Below are 16,902 nucleotides of genomic sequence, written 5' to 3' on the forward strand. Positions count from 1 at the left end.
TGACTTTGTATCTAGTGAAGCTCAGAGGTTGATTTACTAAAACTGGAGAGTGCAACATTTGGTGCAACTCTGCATAGAAACCGCATCAGCTTCCAGATTATTTGTCAAAGCTTAATTGAATAAGCTGAAGTAAGAAGCTGATTGGCTACCATACGCTGCATCAGATTCTGCACACTCCAGTTTTAGTAAATAAACCCCATAGTGCCACACTATTGGTAGTATTTTTTTACTAGTATGGGCCAGAGGGAGAGACTGTGCATCGTTTCCTGTACAATAAGTGCTTAAACACATTACAATCAGAATTCAATTAACCATATATAAATGAAGGAATACTAAATGTAACATAGTACAGCATGAATGGCTCACTGTTCTGCCCTTCTCTTTTTCCAGTCTGAGGTCTTCTGTTCAGGGCATTACAGAATGGGGTGTATATACTTATCTACTTACAAACAATAAAACAGACAAGCTCCATCAAAATAACAACCTTTTTTGTCTGAGGAAGAGAGTACTACCCTCGAAACACCTAAAGCAGTTGAATCTAGTTGATGTCCTTCCAAGCCTAGGAGCACGCAGAGTGGACAGAATAACTTATTTCGATGAACCTTTTCTGTTTTATCATTTGCAAGTAGAAAAACACTTTTTTTTTTTTGAATGAATGGTTACTAGGATAATGTTCTAGGCTGGTGCGCCCTCTTTTTCTTGTGTTACACAGTAGTGATGCATGGAACAACAGTGTGCAGGTGGGGACTAGGCATAAGTATATTACCTCTTCGGGCAGGTAGCTGCTTTTTTTGTAGAAACAGTGTCTCTTTAAAAAGTGGATGTAAAATGTTTATCGCTATGTAAGGCTTGTAACCTCATGCCTCCAGTTTAATTGTAGTTAAGGGCACTATTCAGCATGCATCATGTTGTCAGTGGGATGTGCACGAAGAAAAATGTCTTGATGTTCATACAATGTTTAACTAACCTGTCAAAAAAAAAAAAAAAGAAAGCCCTGTATATTCAAGTGTCTAAAAGTACTGTATAGCCTACAAAACCCCACCAAATTCTTTTCTGTAAACGGTATCATTTATCCAGGTCATGGCACAGCTGCCAGTCACATTTAGAACAAATCCAGTTGAATGTTATTTTCTACTACTACCCAACCAAATTCTTTCCAAATCTATGGCACATCAAAAAATGTGACTTGGTGCTGGCCAACATGGTCATTCTTCAGACATCTTTTTTAAAAATGCCAGTGTGTCTCCAGCCTCAAAAGTCTGTCATAATTTATGTGCCCTTCCTATCATGCCTCCTAAAACCTCAGAGGGAATCCCCAAGGAAAATTAATGCAGAAAGTAGATTGCTTTGACCATCTCTCCTCTGTATTTTTCTCATACCTTAACCACTTAAGGACCGGAAGGTTTTACCCCCTTAATGACAGGCCATTTTTTTGGGATTTGGCCCTGTGTTACTTTAACTGACAATTGCATGGTCATGCAATGCTGTACCAATAAAACGTTCTTTTTTTCCCCACAAATAGAGCTTTCTTTTGGTGGTATTTGATCACCTCTGCGGGTTTTTATTTGTTGCGCTATAAACAAAAAAGCGACAATTTTGAAAAATGGCATTTTTATTTATTTATTTTTTTTTTACTAGTAATGGTGGTAATCAGTGATTTTTAGTGGGACTGCAACATTGTGGCGGACAGATCTGACACTTTTGAGGGGACCAGTGACACTACAGTAATCAGTGCTACAAATATGAACTGTTACTGTACTAATTACACTGGCAGGGAAGGGGTTAACACCAGGGGTGATCAAAGGGTTAAGTGTGCTCCTAGTGAGTGCTTTTAAACTATGTGGGGGATGTACTCAATAGATAAACACAGAGACCTGTGTTACTAAATAGGAGGAACTCAGGAACCATGTTCATCTGTGACACAACAGCGGTCTGCCTTGTTTACATAGGCAGACCGCCGTTCTGTTTCCATGGGGAGTGGACCTGCTGATTGGCTCCCCCCTCTGGCCAATCGGCGCATGCGTGCTCCCCCGCTGTCTATTACAGGAAGCAACGTAGTTATGTTGTTGCATAATAGAGCCAACCTGCTGCTGTAAAACTACGGCGGCTGGTTGGCAAGTGGTTAATTTTCATAATCTTTAGGTTCTCGTTGGTCTTCAGCTCTACATTGCTTGGTTAGAAGACACAAAAGCAAGCAACAAAGAAAACAAAATGAAACATGTCACAGGTGGGTACAGTATATAGGATTTATTTACAACACAATTTTACAGAAAGCATTTCCTTCTAAAAAGACCATGTGCTTGTTGACACTTTTGGAGTGTTTTTTTTTTTTTTTTTTCAGGTTAATTACTGGCCAAACAAGTTAGCTCATACAAACAGAAATTCCTTTTGAAGACAGAATTATAACTATCTGATAACTGGCAGTCTGCTTAAAAGTAACAATGTTTGTAAAAGTATGGATTTTGATGCATGAGACTTCATCACTTTCCTTGTTTGTTTTACAGTTCCTGGGTGTCCTGTACAGATGTGTAACCACAGAGATAATCCTGCTCTACATTTTGCAGCAGACGTCAGTACTTCGCTACTATTCTAGGTGCATTCTGTAGTCAGCAGGTATCAATATTTGACATTTTCACTCATCATAGTAATTGCCTCTGTGACATTTAGGGCCTGCAAACTGCAGGAAGCGAGGGAAACAGCAGGCACGGCGACAACCAAGTCACAGTACAAGCTCTCAGTATGTTCTAAATGGTTATGTACCTGTCTTTATTTCTTGGGAAATAAGATTGAAACATAATAAAGACTGTAAAGAACTATATAACCTCATAGTCCTGACTCTAAACACAAACATTATACAAAAAAAGAAAAAACTACTTTACTAACAATAGTGGCCTTTATTATAATAAAAATAAACAGTGTACAGTACCAATCAGAATTCGTTTTTTTAGCTAGACTGATGACAAATGCTAATTTTTATTGGCCTCTATGGATTACATCACTGTTATTTGTAAACAAAGTCCACTGAGCATATTAATAAAAAAATAAAATCATTGAGGAAAAGAGCACTATGGGCAGTGGTACGCCATCAAGTTTTGTTATTTACTACCAGCAATAACTGTCTGAAATTTTCAGATTCTACAAGTCGTGCCAGTATGTTGGTTACGCAGTTGTGTCCTTAAAACAGGTAGACTCGGTACAGCAGGCTAAATGCATTGAGTCCTAGACACAAGGTCAAGTCCACCAAAAATATTACTTTTAAGTAGATGCCAAAGGGTTAATAAAGTGTGGACTTCTTTGATTTGAGCCTTCAGTGGCAACATTTTCTCAATTGTTACTTCTACCTCTACCAAGGCCAATAAGAAGTTGTTGCAAACATAGTGGACTGTCCATGTGTTTTACATTAATTTGTAATGGAAAATGCAGCCGTGGGTAGAAGACTGCTCTGCTCTGGTTCTTAGTTTCCTGCATGGCGATGCACACCCAACAACAGATGAAAACTCCCCTGAAATAGCAATTTTTGATGTATAGGGGACAACTCTACAATATATATATATATAAGGGTAAATACTGCTATAATTTAAACCATCAAATACTTTAATGTCTGTAACATTGACTCACCATGGACAGAAATGTTTTGCCAAGAATCAATAGCATGTAATACACATGTGGTGACAATGAAACCCCCAGATTGTATACAATAGCTTTAAAAGTCACTGTAGACATTTTTTAACAATTTATAAAGTAAGCCAATCAATGATTAAGGATGCATTTACAACTGCAAATGCATCCTGCCTTCAATTAGATAGGAGAACCCCAGTGGGAGTTCCCATGGTTAGCTGCAAGAGGCAGCCCTATTAAAAGCATTGGGAGGCTGCCGGCTCTCGGGGCTAATCGCTGCCACTTGTATGTTATCACTTGTAGACATTGCCATCTGCTTCTAGAAATGAGTATGTTTCAAGTCTTATAATGTGCTACATTAAAGCACCCAATGGACTGACCACAGCTCAAGAAGAAATTGTATGCATTAAAGCATAGCAACTAGACACCAGCTTCCTTTTGGTTTAGTGGTGTCAGCCGAATGAATGCTGCTTGGTTACTGTGTGTAACAAATGTTTTTCATAGACATTTTTTTTTAGAGATTAGTAGAGAAACATTCAAAGCCCCATCTCACAATATAAAACGATTTTATAGAAAGCTAGCTTATAAACTCTGCTTTGCATAAAATGCTAAATAACCATGGTCTGGCAAAACCAGGCAGGCCTTAATTTGACTTTATCATGTGACCACGAAAAGCAGCCTGCACGAGGATTCAGTGGATATTTAAAGGTTTATTAACCCAACTGTGGCAGGTTCTGTTCTCTGTAAACATGGCTGCATTACGGTAACACGTGACTGTTACAGTCATATTCATGTCTTTTAATATGCCCTAAGGAGTCCAACAAATCCAATCATTTGGACTGGCTGCCTTAACGCATAATATCATGTTGCCTTAATACATAGTGTAAATGTGCCTACAGAAGGACAAAATGGGGAAAAAAAGTATCAAAACATTTAAGAAAATCTTTGTTTAGCTATCCCTGTGTACAAGCTTAGCAGTGAGAATAAGGTACTATTCTCCAAATAGTGATGGCCTTAATTCTCTAAGGTACAGTGTGGATCCTGTCCAGCTCACATATTGTCCACACTCTGAAAAGACTTTGAATCCACCAACATCCTCAAGGCCAGAATTTCCCAGTGAAACACCAATCCACTGGCAGTGGTCATGTAAGTAGACAGTATGTAAATATATGGAAACCGCTCAACAAAACAAAGCTAATACTGACCAAATAAAAAGTTACAACTAGCCCTTCAAATTATACAAGCGCAAACTTCACTATATAATAATTTTCTATGTTATAATCAAAGCCACTGCAGGAGAAATATACAAATGTCATTACTGCCGATTTAGCATAAATGTAACGGGGAAACTAAAACATGCAACAAACTAAATACATAACTTCAACTCGGCTTTAAAAAAAAAAAAATCCAGCATATGTTTCTATTGCATTCCATTTTAAAAAAGGAGTGGGATTCACTTGATGGGGGTTGTGTGCTAAATTGTGCTCACCAACCCGACAGTAGAGACAGAGATTTTGATGACCAATTTGTCTGTACATCTTCACGGTCCTGAAGAAGCTTTGTGCGAAAAGCGTTGACCAGTGGACGAGAACTCTTCTTTTTACATATTTTTGATATGTATCAATCCAATTCTTATCTATGTATGATAAATATGACAGATTGCTGGGAGATGTTGATCTCCCATGTATGAGCTGAGCTCTTAATGGGGGTCAGTCTCTTCATTTTATTGAGATATGTTTTTAAGGAATATTCAATAAATTTGCATATATGCGCATATATATATATATATATATATCAATATATATATATATATATAGTTGATATATGTCTCATGTTGTGCTCTTAAAGTCCACACAAATGACAGCGGTTCCATGTGAACACCGGTTTTCTCGTTTTTTTTTTTTATTCTTAAAAATTATTTTTTACCCCACAAAAAGGAGACCATCATTCTAGCTTACAAAATGGCTGACTGTGTTTATACACTGGCTCCTAATAAGTTACTTGTTTGGGTTATCACAAGACTAACTCAACTGCATATAAAAAACACATGTACTTCAAAATATAAAAGTAACAACAAACATGGTTATGGGTGTTGTTCTAATGTGCTTGCAGTTAACTTTTTTAGTGCAAAAAACGAGGAGTGCTTTGCAAATGGGCATTTTGCTGGTTAAACAAGTAAACGACATAACCAATAAAACATGCAACTCTGAACCCACTGCAGACACTTTAACTTAAACCAGAGCACTGAGAATGCCCTAGTCTGGAAATAAACGTGTCTCTAAGGGAGTCAATTTAAAAAATAATCATTTAACCTTTTAAATATGTTTTAAATGTGCTCTCATAGAAGCAATGTGAATAAAACTAAATGCTCCCTTTGGAAGCTGTGTACAAAATACCTCTCTCCTTATCTCACTCCATTATTTCAAATCAAAATGTCACCAATTTTTTTTTTTTAGCAAATTCTATATCACAATTTAAAGCACAGACTTTTTTTTGACATCTTTGAAATAAAGCTCAACAGAATACAGGACCTAAATCAATAACAATGCTTGCTAACCTATAGCTACCAGATGAATTTACTATCAGCTAAATAAAAAAAAGGGGCAAAGCGGGGGATCTGATTGGCTGCTATAGGTTATAACATAAACACTATGTGTCTAGTTTTCTCAAGATGCTTACAAATGAAGACAGTGTTACCTGTAGAGACCAGACACCATTTCCAACTTGCTTTAGAAAAGAATACGGCCTAAATAATACCACAAAGTGGATAACAGTGGCACAAAGTAAGGGCGCATTCACATTTGTCTCCAAAAATGTGAGAACCCCAGTGGGGCTTCCCGCAATTAGGTGCAAGAGGCAGCCCCTTTGAAAGCAATGGGAGGCTGCTGGATCCCTCAGCTAAACGTGGCCACTCGTATGTAATCTCTCATGCAGCGATCACTCGCAAGGGGGCTGCCTATCGCTGGGGTTCTCAAATCTAATTGGAGGCAGAGTGCATTTGCAGGTGTGAATGGACCTGTGTAAACAGACTTGTGAAATATGAGAGAATTTTTAATAGGTATCCAAGTACAACCGACTAGACAGTCTGCATCAAGCCTAACTGCAGCAAATGTCTGCATTGTAATTCCATAACGGCACATTACAGTGCAATATACAGTGTTAGCGCCTTCCAGCATAAAAGTACTAATATCAGCAGTGAACTGCTTTACAAATACAGTATAAGTGGAAAAATAAATAAGGTCTTGTATTCAATGAGTCTTAAAAGGAAAGTATATTTCCATAGCAAGCAGTTAATAGCTACCTTTATTTTTCTTGTGCTGCTTACTTAATGAAAGGAATAATCTTACTGGTTGCTGTGGGGATCACACCATCTTTTTTGAAAATGCAGATATCAAGACCCACTGAATGAATTGAAAGTTAAAATCATTTGGAAAACTCCTAATGACAAGCTAAACATTATCCCTAATTCGTTCAATGCTGATTAACCAGATTCAAGGACTGGATAACACAGTTCCCCCCTGTAAAGATACACTAAAAGGTTTCTTTTTCTTGCATATTAATTATGATACAAAATATGGCCAAATAATTTCTGCATCAATACAAGCAAACAGCATAGCGGCCTTCACAGGATTTTTGCGTCCTAGCTGTACAAAACAATAAAGTATATTTAATTTAGGTTATGTAATTTATATATATATATATTTACTTTATAAAACAAACAAAAAAAACCAGCCTTAAAACAGATTCTTACGAAAAAATAAAATAAAAATCTATCCATGCTTATTTGAAAAAGTTCCAAAAAGGACATGGCTGAGATTGAAGTATATAAAACAATCTCTAAAAAGAACATAGTTAAGAGCCAGTAGAATGCATGCTTGGAATAGGATAGAATTTAGAGATTCGGCTCTGTGTTGTAGGATTAAGGCATTCGGACTCTCCAGACATTTTAAAAAACATTTCTTGTTCCTGAAGTTTTCTTGCAAACTCTTCTTCAAGTGCCTGCAAGTGAAAAAGCATCTCATTATTTTGCAAGTACAGGAAAAAAAAGAAAATCACAAAAATAATTATTATTAAAACTGATTGTTGATGTTGAATGAGGTTTTTTTTTTGCAACTAATTGCCAGTTGATTTAATTTAACTTCCTTTAAACACAGGAAGCAATTAGAAAAAAGCAGGGAAGGATTACGAAGTCTAACAACATTGTTGTTGAATCCTGTACCTCTCCTGGTCCCAATGACAACCGCTCACCCCAATTTTTGCACTAGTATTACAGGGGCTGGAAAGTGAGGGAAATATCCCCAACAGAGTCCCTGGCAGAAATAAAAACCCTGGAATAATTTTAACTCATTTCCACAATATCCAAACCCAAAAAATGTAAAATTTATTTGGAATGCGGGCGCCCCATGCGTTCCAGACCTAAGACATCATTTCTGCTCTCATCACCTCCTTGCCGGACCATATTAATGTGATCCTCCCATACAGGGAAAAGAGTTTGAAGATTGCCAAGTGAGGCAAGATCATTGCTGCTCACCTCCACCATTACAGGAGTGAGCTTTTTCTCGGATTCAAACCCCTTCACATGCTCTCTCTCTCTTCCCTGATGCAGGAGCTCTGAGCTCAGTGTTTGAGAGCTCAGTCTGGTAATGGTGGTGAGCATGAAATGACTAGGCCCCATTTAAGCCCCGTACACACGAGAAGAAATTTGGCCGGGAAATTTCATCCGATGACCGATCTGCTGATTTTCGGCTTGTTAGTATGGTGCTTCCGACAACCGACTCCAACTTTTCGGCCGAAAAATTCCTGGTGTGCAGGCTATATAATTTTTGTCGACCGTCAAAACATGTCCGATTTTCGTCTCATTAGTACAGATTTCGATGGGGAAAAGACTAGGCATGCTCAGAGATGAAAGAACACATAGAACGCAATCCAACACATGACATCACTTCTGAAGTAGAATTCTGTCATGCAGGAAAATTCGTGTGCAGTCTAGAGCACATTCCAACCAACAGACACGCACTCTGGACAAAAGACGGACGACCGGTCGGCGGAAATTCGTTGCATGTGTACGAGGCTTTAGTGACATCCTAGCAACATCCTGGGAGTATTCCAGTCAGGCCTCTTGAGGCACGTAAATGGCCTACACCTATAACAAGGGCAATATTCAACTTTAGTCAAAGCTGCGCAGGTTGTTTTTGTCTACAAAGTTGAATAATGCCCTTGCTATAGGTGTAGGCCATTTACGTGCCCAAATGAAGCCTGACTGGAAAACTCCCAGGACATTGTTAGGACATCGCCTAGTGAGGCCTAGTCATTACTGCTCACCTCCACTATCACAGAAGGGAGCCTTTTCTCTGATTCTATCCTCCTCACTTGCTCTCTCTCTTTCCTGATGGAGTAGCTCTTGAGCTCAGCATTTGAGAGCTCATTCCTGTGATGGTGGAAGTGAGCAGTAACGTCTAAGCCTCAACATCCTGGGAAGATTCAGCTGGGCTTCAGATGGCACGTAAATGGTCTTTACCTATAGCAAGGGCAATACTCAACTTTAGTCAGAGCTGCACAATTTGTTTTTATCTACAGATGTCCCTTCTTATCTGCATAGGCAGTTTTTCAATAAAGGTGAGCAAACCCTGTAAAGCAGGGTGCTAATTCCCCCCCCCCCCTAACTGCCACTCTCTAGCCAGAAATTCTTATTCACCCATATGAGCTAGAGGAGAAAGGGGGTGGGGGTCCTCCCTTTGACTTCATTCAGCTGTGTTTTTATTAGTTGACAGAAAATACTAGGCTTTTTAATTAAGCCTTTAACACATTATTCGATTTTACAATTAATTGATCTCCCATTTCTTCCTCTTGAAAGCGAGAGAACGAGTGAGAATGTGTGCCTGCTAATCACAGAGCTTTAAAAGTATCTAAAATAAAAACTAAAATTTCATACAATGCAGCTTAACCAATCGTTAGAAGTGGTGACTGCATTCGTTTTTCTCGCTTTCCTTCTTTTTGGGGGGTGGGGGCTGAATTTTTACCTGGTAATCAGGCCAATAACTCCCTTTCTGTCTTAGGGTGTCTCCTCTATCTGTGGGGGAGCAATGGAAACCCTTGGACAGAAGCACTGTCTGGAGAGAGCAGTATTAGATGGACTAACAGATTTATATGGAGTTTACATACTAGCAAAAAAAAAAGCTAAATTCCAGCTAGCACCTTTTACGCAGTTAAATGGGATTTTTGACTTACCGTAAAATCCATTTCTCTGATGTTCATTGATATTCTTAACCATTGGGTTATATTGCTCCCTACAGGAGTAGGACACTAGGCAGAAAAATTCTGGCTATGCCTATGGCCAGTCCCAGGGGATATACTCCCTCTCTCAGCTATAGGTACTCCGTTTTGTTACAAGCAGTGTCAGAGAAAATACAACTCCACAGAGGGGTGGGTGCTGTGTCCGTCAAAAAACATCAGAGAAATGGATTTTACGGCAAGTCAAAAAACCCATTTTCTCTTTTATTCATTGGCAGACACAGTCCCAAAGCAGTGTTAAACATGAGGGGTGGGAACAGCAAAAAATTCCCAAGGTTAAAAACAGTAGCCAACCAGACAACAGGGACTCAACCAAAACTGGAGCCCACCTGAAAAAACAATACACCCTCAAAGAGGACCAAGTCCTCTAAACAGCAGACTGCAAAACCTTGCGGCCAAAAGAGGCATCAGCAGATGCCAATACATCCACTTTATAGAACTTTGTGAAAGTGTGCACAGACGACCAGGTGGCCGCTTTGCAAACCTGCGTTACTGATGCCCGATGACAGAAGGCACAGGAGGCACTGAGCGCCCAAGTAGAGTGTGCCTTGATAGGGAAAGGAGGAACCTGACCCCTGATGGAATAGGCCTGAATCACCGTCTGTCTGATTCACCTGGGAATGGTCGCAGAGGAAGCGGACAACACTGTCCGAGACCCATCCGTAAGCAAAAATAGCGAGTCTGATTTCCTTAAAGATTCCATAGTGGCCAGGTACACCCTAATTGCCCGAACCACATCCAAGGTATGCAAAGAAATTTCCTTAGGATGTTTTGGCCTGGGACACAGGGAAGGCAACTCAATGTCTTCATTCAAATGGAAATCAGAGACAACCTTTGGAAGGAATGACGGACAGTGGCGAAGAACCACCTTATCACTGTGAACCCCCAAGTAAAGTGAACGACAGGATAACGCTGCCAGTTAACCAAACGTCTTCATTCCCACCTTCTGAGACAGCGTAAACAAGGGAATCTACTGAAGCTTCTCAATGGTAAACTTCTGGAGGGCCGAAAGCATCAAATTGAGGTCCCAAGGCAGCAAAGGAGACACTGGAGGAACCAAATGGCGAACACCCTGAAGAAAGGTACGCACAAAGGAGTGTGTGGTCAAGGGTCGCTGAAAGAAGATTGCCAAAGCCGACACCTGGCCTTTGATGGTACTCAAGGCCAATTTCTTTTTAACTCCCCGTGAAAGAAGGTCAAGATCCGAGCCACTGAGAAGGACCGAGGATGAAACTTCAAGGGACTCACACCACATGATGTATGTCTTCCACGTACAAGAGTAGAACTTCCTAGAAGTAGATTTCCTAGCTTTTAACAGAACAACCCCTATCCTTTAGTATCTGGCTTTCAATAGCCAAGCCGTCAAAGCCAGTAACTGTAATGCAGGGTGGAAGATTGGCCCTTGGTACAGCAGATGCTCCCTGAGAGGAAGCTTCCAAGTCGTACCAAGTCTGGCAAGGCCAGTCCGGAGCCACAAAGATGACTGGAATCCCTTCTGCCTCTATCCTGCGAAGAAGTATTGGCAGAAGCTTGAGAGGAGGGAAGGCGTAAATCAGATGATACTGCCCCACGGGCCCACCAGTGTGCCTGTGGCGTCCGCCAGAGGATCCCATCTGAAGACACAACTTATGAAACACCTCCGGATAGCGAGACCATTCCCCCTGATCCAACGCCTGCCGACTGAGGTAATCCGCCTGCCAGTTTTCCACTCTGGGAAGGTGTATGGTGGAAAGGGCTGGAATGAACATTCTGCCCACCCGAGAATGCCAGCTACCTCCAGAGCCACCAGGACACTTCTTGTGCTCCCTTGGTGATCGACATAAGCCATGGCTGTGTCGTTATCTGATAGAATGCTCACTGGACATCCTTGGGGATGATCCATCCAATGCTCCAGGCACAACCTGATCGGTCAGAGCTCCAGAATATTGATCGGTAGTCTGGACTCTTCCAGGGTTCAGACCCCCCTGAGCAGGCTGGAATCCGTGGTGACCACCATCCAATATAAGGGGAGGAAAGATTTGCCCTGAGCGCCAGAGAACGAAGCTACTAGATCAGGCACCCTTTGCCCCCTGGCTCAGCTGGGTTTGGTTGTCCAGAGACTGCGGAGTCTTGTCCCATTTGATCAGAATCTTTCTTCCATGGAACCATGTGAACAGGACCACCTCGAAAGTAGACACCATCAAGGCCCAGCACTTGAAAGTCTGGAGGGATGACCATCTGTTGGAGAGCAGGAGGCAAATTGCAGCCTGCAGTTTCTGGAGTTTGTCCAGAGGAAGGAGTACTCTGGCTAAGGCAGAGTCCAGAGTCAGACCCAGATCGTTTTGTTTCGTGGAAGCAACCAAGGCAAACTTCTGAAGATTCAAAATCCAGCCGAACTTCCTCAGGGTCCGTATGGAGATCTCCAGGTTTTCCACCAGCGCAGTAGGAGACTCTGCTCTAAGAAGGTCGTCATCCAAGTAGCCCAGGACCGCGATCCCCTGCTGACGTAACAAAGCTAACCCTGGGGCCAACACTTTTGTGAAGACCCAAGGAGCGGAGGCGAGACCAAAGGTTAACACCACAAACTGATAATGCTCCTCTCCCACGGCAAAGCGGAGGAAGTACTGGTGACCGACACATATTGGAATTTAAAGGTAAGCGTCCTTGATGTTGATGGAGGCAAGAAAATCCCCCTGATGCAGGGAAGCCACCACCATGCGAACAGACTCCATTCTGAACTTCTGCACCTGCACAAGCAGTTCAGCACCTTGAGGTCCAGGATTGGATGCACCTAGCCTTCCTTTCTGGGGACTGTAACTGGGTTTGAGTAAAACCCCTGAAAATGTTCCGAAGTTGGAGCTGGGACAATCACCCCTTCAAGTAAAAGGTCTTGCACCACCCCAAAGAGAGCATGTAAGCGGACCAGGGACAGTCACACTTGGAAGGAAAGAACCTTTCCGGAGGATAAGAATGAAATTCGACCTTGTAGCCGGACCATATGACTTAGTGGACTCACTTGTCTTGCACCGGGGGAAGTCCACGGGTCTGGAACCCAGCAAAGACGTTACACTTTTGCTGTTCCGGATGGCTAGTGAGTGCCAAAGGGAACCTGCACATCTGCAGCTGCGTCCTCCTTCTTTAGAGTTTCACACACAGATACAATGAGTGCGTTCCCCAGCACCTTTTTGTGCACGAATTCAGAAGTGGAGGAATCCTCCTCACTATCTGAGGATTCAGGGCACGTTTGCAGACCCATGCAGGGTGACCCACTTCCGCAGCGGCCGAATCAGATTCAGGATCTAAGGGGACTGATGAGGCAGGGGGCGCTTTTTTGCCAGCCCATCAACCAAAAGCCAACTCCACTCGGGATACAAAGGACTCCAGGACCGCCGTCAGTATGTCGATGGATGGCTGGAACCTGGAGGGCCCCACGGCCTCAGAGAAGGGATCAGGTGGGGAGATGTGCTCTAAAAGACTAAGTCACCAGGGGGACCCCACAAAAAAGTGTAAAACACTACTAAAGGGACACCACCACCTCTCCGGCGGCAGCACACCTGGTTGCCAGTCATACAGCCCCAATCAATCCTCAGCAGAGAGGGAGAGGACCCCACCAGACTCACCACCGCACAGAAACCAGGCATCGCAGCCATCGGGAGAATCTGCACTGCACGTATGGCAATCAGAAAATGAAAGGATCCAGGAGTCAGAACCAGGGGTTGAGAAGGGGCTCCCACCGCCGAAATTGCCGCTCATAGGGCTCCACTGTCTTGGCCGCCGCTGTTTTCTATAGCAAACCACCACAAAATGGCTGCCGGAATACATAAAAATGGCCGCCATGTATTGAAGCACAAAGGCTGCAAGAAAATGGCAGCCCAGCACGGCACAAGGAGGCTCCCAGGAGGGATCCCTAAGCCTCAGGACAGGCAAAGTCAGGACGAGGCAGGAGCCCCCACCAGGAACCCCCTCCCTCCCTTCACAGCCAATCGTCTGGTCGCCGGAGGCGCCCCCATCATAGCGCCCTGCCCCCACCCCGGGAGGTGTACCAGACCATCCACACAGCCCCAGCATTATCTGAGGGGGGAGGACAAGTGAAGGGGGTGCCTTACGGGAGAAGGAGAGGAACCTGGGGGATCGACCGTCCCATGAAGGGGCCCATGTCCACCCCTAACCCCTTCCAGGGGGAGAGGGGGGGACAGCTACTCATCATACCAGGAACCAGGCAAGCACTGCTCCAGACAGAAACCCTCGCCATCGAAATTGGGGGCTGTCGGCCAGGAGGAACGCTGCGTCATGGGTCGAGACTCAGTCGTAGGCGACTTCATCTGGAGGCTGGCCTAGCGTGGAGCTGAGGTCTGCGCGCGCTCACTGGCCAGACTAGGGTGACCACTGGATCTAGATTATATAGCCCGTTGTCCAATCCGGCAGTTGATTGTAGATCTCACAAGAAAAAGCAGGAGAAAAAAATCTATCTAAAAGAAAAAAATTTGCCAGGACCAGAGATCCCAGCAAGGAACTAGGTCCTTATTCCTGACTAGGCAGAAACAAATCTGAGTACCTATAGCAGAGAGAGGGAGTATAACCCTGAGAACTGCCCACAGACATTTTTTCTGCCTAGGGTCCTACTCTTGTAGGGGGCAGTATAGCCCAATGGTTAAAAATATCAGAAGCTGTGTCCATCAATGAACGAAAGAGAATTTTTTGTTTCCTTTTGGTATAAAGGTGTTCTAAAATGAATAGGAACTGACCACTGTAAACACTCCTTTACCACTTCCCACCCAAGGATGTACCTGTACGTCCTTGGGTTTCAGTGGTTATATAGCGGGATGATGCCTGCATCTAAAAAGGCATCATCCTGGTACCATTATTTTCAGCTGACGATTCTGAAGAAGGCAGAAGTGATCTGAGGGGCTAATTAGCCACTTAATTTTGCTGGTGGGTCCCACCCTCTTCCCGCCAACGCCTCTCCCGGGCTATTTGGTCCTATCGCGGAGGCGATGTCGACCGACGTCGTTCCCCTCTCTCTGTAACCCTGGAAACCTGGAGGGACGAGTATCCGCCACTTCCAGTTCCGCCCCTTTGTTTACCTGGCCACCAGCGGCCAAAGTAGCAGCTGATCAGACGGATCGGCTGCATGGGGGGGCTAATAGACCCCAAATCTCACCATAAAAAGGACCTGTCATGGACCATGCTATCACAAGTAATGTTGTTCATCCCTTGTGATAGCAATAAAGTTTGTACAAAAAAATAAAACATTTTTATACAAGATAAAAAAAAAAATTTAAAGCGCCACCATTCCACCGTGCAAAAGCGAACGCATACGTTACTCCCGCACTAATATGTAAAAGGTGATCGCACCCCACATGTGAGGTATTGTTGCGAACGTCAGAGCGAGAGCAATAATTCTAGCACCAGACCACCAGACCAGAGTTTAGAGTGTCGCCTATAGAGAATTTTAAGCAACACAATTTTAAAGTGTGACATGTTCGGTATCTATTTACTGGACGTAACATCATCTTTCACATTATACATAAAAACTGGGCTAAACTTACAGTTTTTTTTATTTTTTATTCATGAACGTGTTTTTTTCCAAAATAATTGCATTGAAAACTGCTGCGCAAATACCGTGTGACATAAAAAAATGCAACACACACCATTTTATTCTATAGGGCCAAAAAAAATAAATATAATGTTTGGGGGTTTTAAGTAGTTTACTAGCAAAAAAAAAGTAGATTTTTACATGTAGCAGCGTGTCAGTAAGTGTCAGAATATGCAAGTGTCAGAATATGCTTGGGAAGGAGGTGGTTAATTGCTACATAGTTTTTTCAACCCTTTAAGTGCCACTTTTGCTGAACATCTTGGTTTGTTAAACAAAGTTGAAAAATAACAGCAAAATAAAGAGGTAATAAACCAAGTTACAGGGGGACCCAGAACAACAAGGACTGCTTTCCTAATGCTAATGACAGATTGCATCATATGTGTCATTTGCGATTTTGCCTTTAGTACCACTTTAAGAGAGCAAGCAGGAGACTTCTTTTCTGCTGCAGGTAACAGATAGACACAAGCAGAAAATACACAAAATGACATGGCAAAATAAAGAATGCATGGCAGGCAAGTTTGCACACATCAGTGCAGCGGTTTGGTACCTTTTTCCGTGGTCTTAGTTTTTCCCTCCAGTCTTTCAGCTCTTGGACATGCTCCTCATCCAATTCCTTCAGCTTTTGGGTTTCATGTTCTATTAATAGGTGGCATTTTTCATTCTAAATTGTAAAATTAGATGGCAGTAGTTCAATAGAATATAACAGGCAGCATGGTAAACATTGCTAAAGTAAAAATACCAAAAGTGATATTTAAGCTACAAAATTATACATTATTCACAGTAAGGAGGGTACACTTTTAATAATAATTAGAATGGTTTTGGTAATTCTTTTATTTTCATTTCCTGGATTAATCTTCACGAGTATGTAAACCAATCTTTTATAAAACGATTCATTATTTGCATAAAATATTTTTTTATTTTTTTCAACTGCCCCTAACCTGAAATACTTTTTTCTAGCCCTGAGCACGTCAAAAGCATACAAATTCACTATAAAGTTCCTTTAATGCTTGGACTACAGCCTTTTTATGCCAAAAACATTGGTTACCACACTTGTGTTGGTCTTTAGTACCCATAAAATTATTTTTTAGGTCATCTATAGTGCTAACCCTAAAATGGGTCTTATAGTTATTTGCCACATAGCAGCTAAAGGATTGATCAAGGGTAAAAAGAGGAGATACAAAGGTGGTTTACAGCAAGAAGAGTGAATGGTGGGCGACATTCAGTAGTAGTCTAAAGGAAAAGGCACATGGCCAGGGAGTGACATGGGGTTTCCATAATTGGAGCCTACAAAGTACTGTCACCTTCCCAATGCGGAGCTGCCCATACAGCACAGTAGAAATGGATAATGGCAGAATTACAAGCATGTGAATTATGACCTGTGCCGACAGAAAAGTAAAAAAAAAAAGATTCCGTTCCTT

At 42.2% G+C, this 16,902-nt stretch overlaps 1 protein-coding gene across 4 annotated transcripts in view; it reads right to left on the reverse strand.

Moving 5' to 3' along the window:
* Window positions 1–6,642: 6,642 nt before the first annotated feature.
* SLK (STE20 like kinase) overlaps window positions 6,643–16,902 on the reverse strand; it is a 147,408-nt gene continuing 137,148 nt past the window's right edge. For all 4 annotated transcript variants that reach the window (XM_082268245.1, XM_082268242.1, XM_082268244.1 and 1 more), the window contains 2 exons: window positions 16,032–16,145; window positions 6,643–7,617 (listed from right to left, as the gene is read on the reverse strand). In XM_082268245.1, coding sequence (XP_082124371.1) covers window positions 7,471–7,617; window positions 16,032–16,145 — 261 coding nt within the window. In that variant the 3' untranslated portion in view covers window positions 6,643–7,470. The remainder of the gene's footprint in view (window positions 7,618–16,031; window positions 16,146–16,902) is intronic.

The sequence above is a fragment of the Pelophylax lessonae genome (genome assembly GCF_965119305.1).
Source record: "Pelophylax lessonae genome assembly, chromosome: 9".
Lineage (NCBI taxonomy): Eukaryota > Metazoa > Chordata > Amphibia > Anura > Ranidae > Pelophylax > Pelophylax lessonae.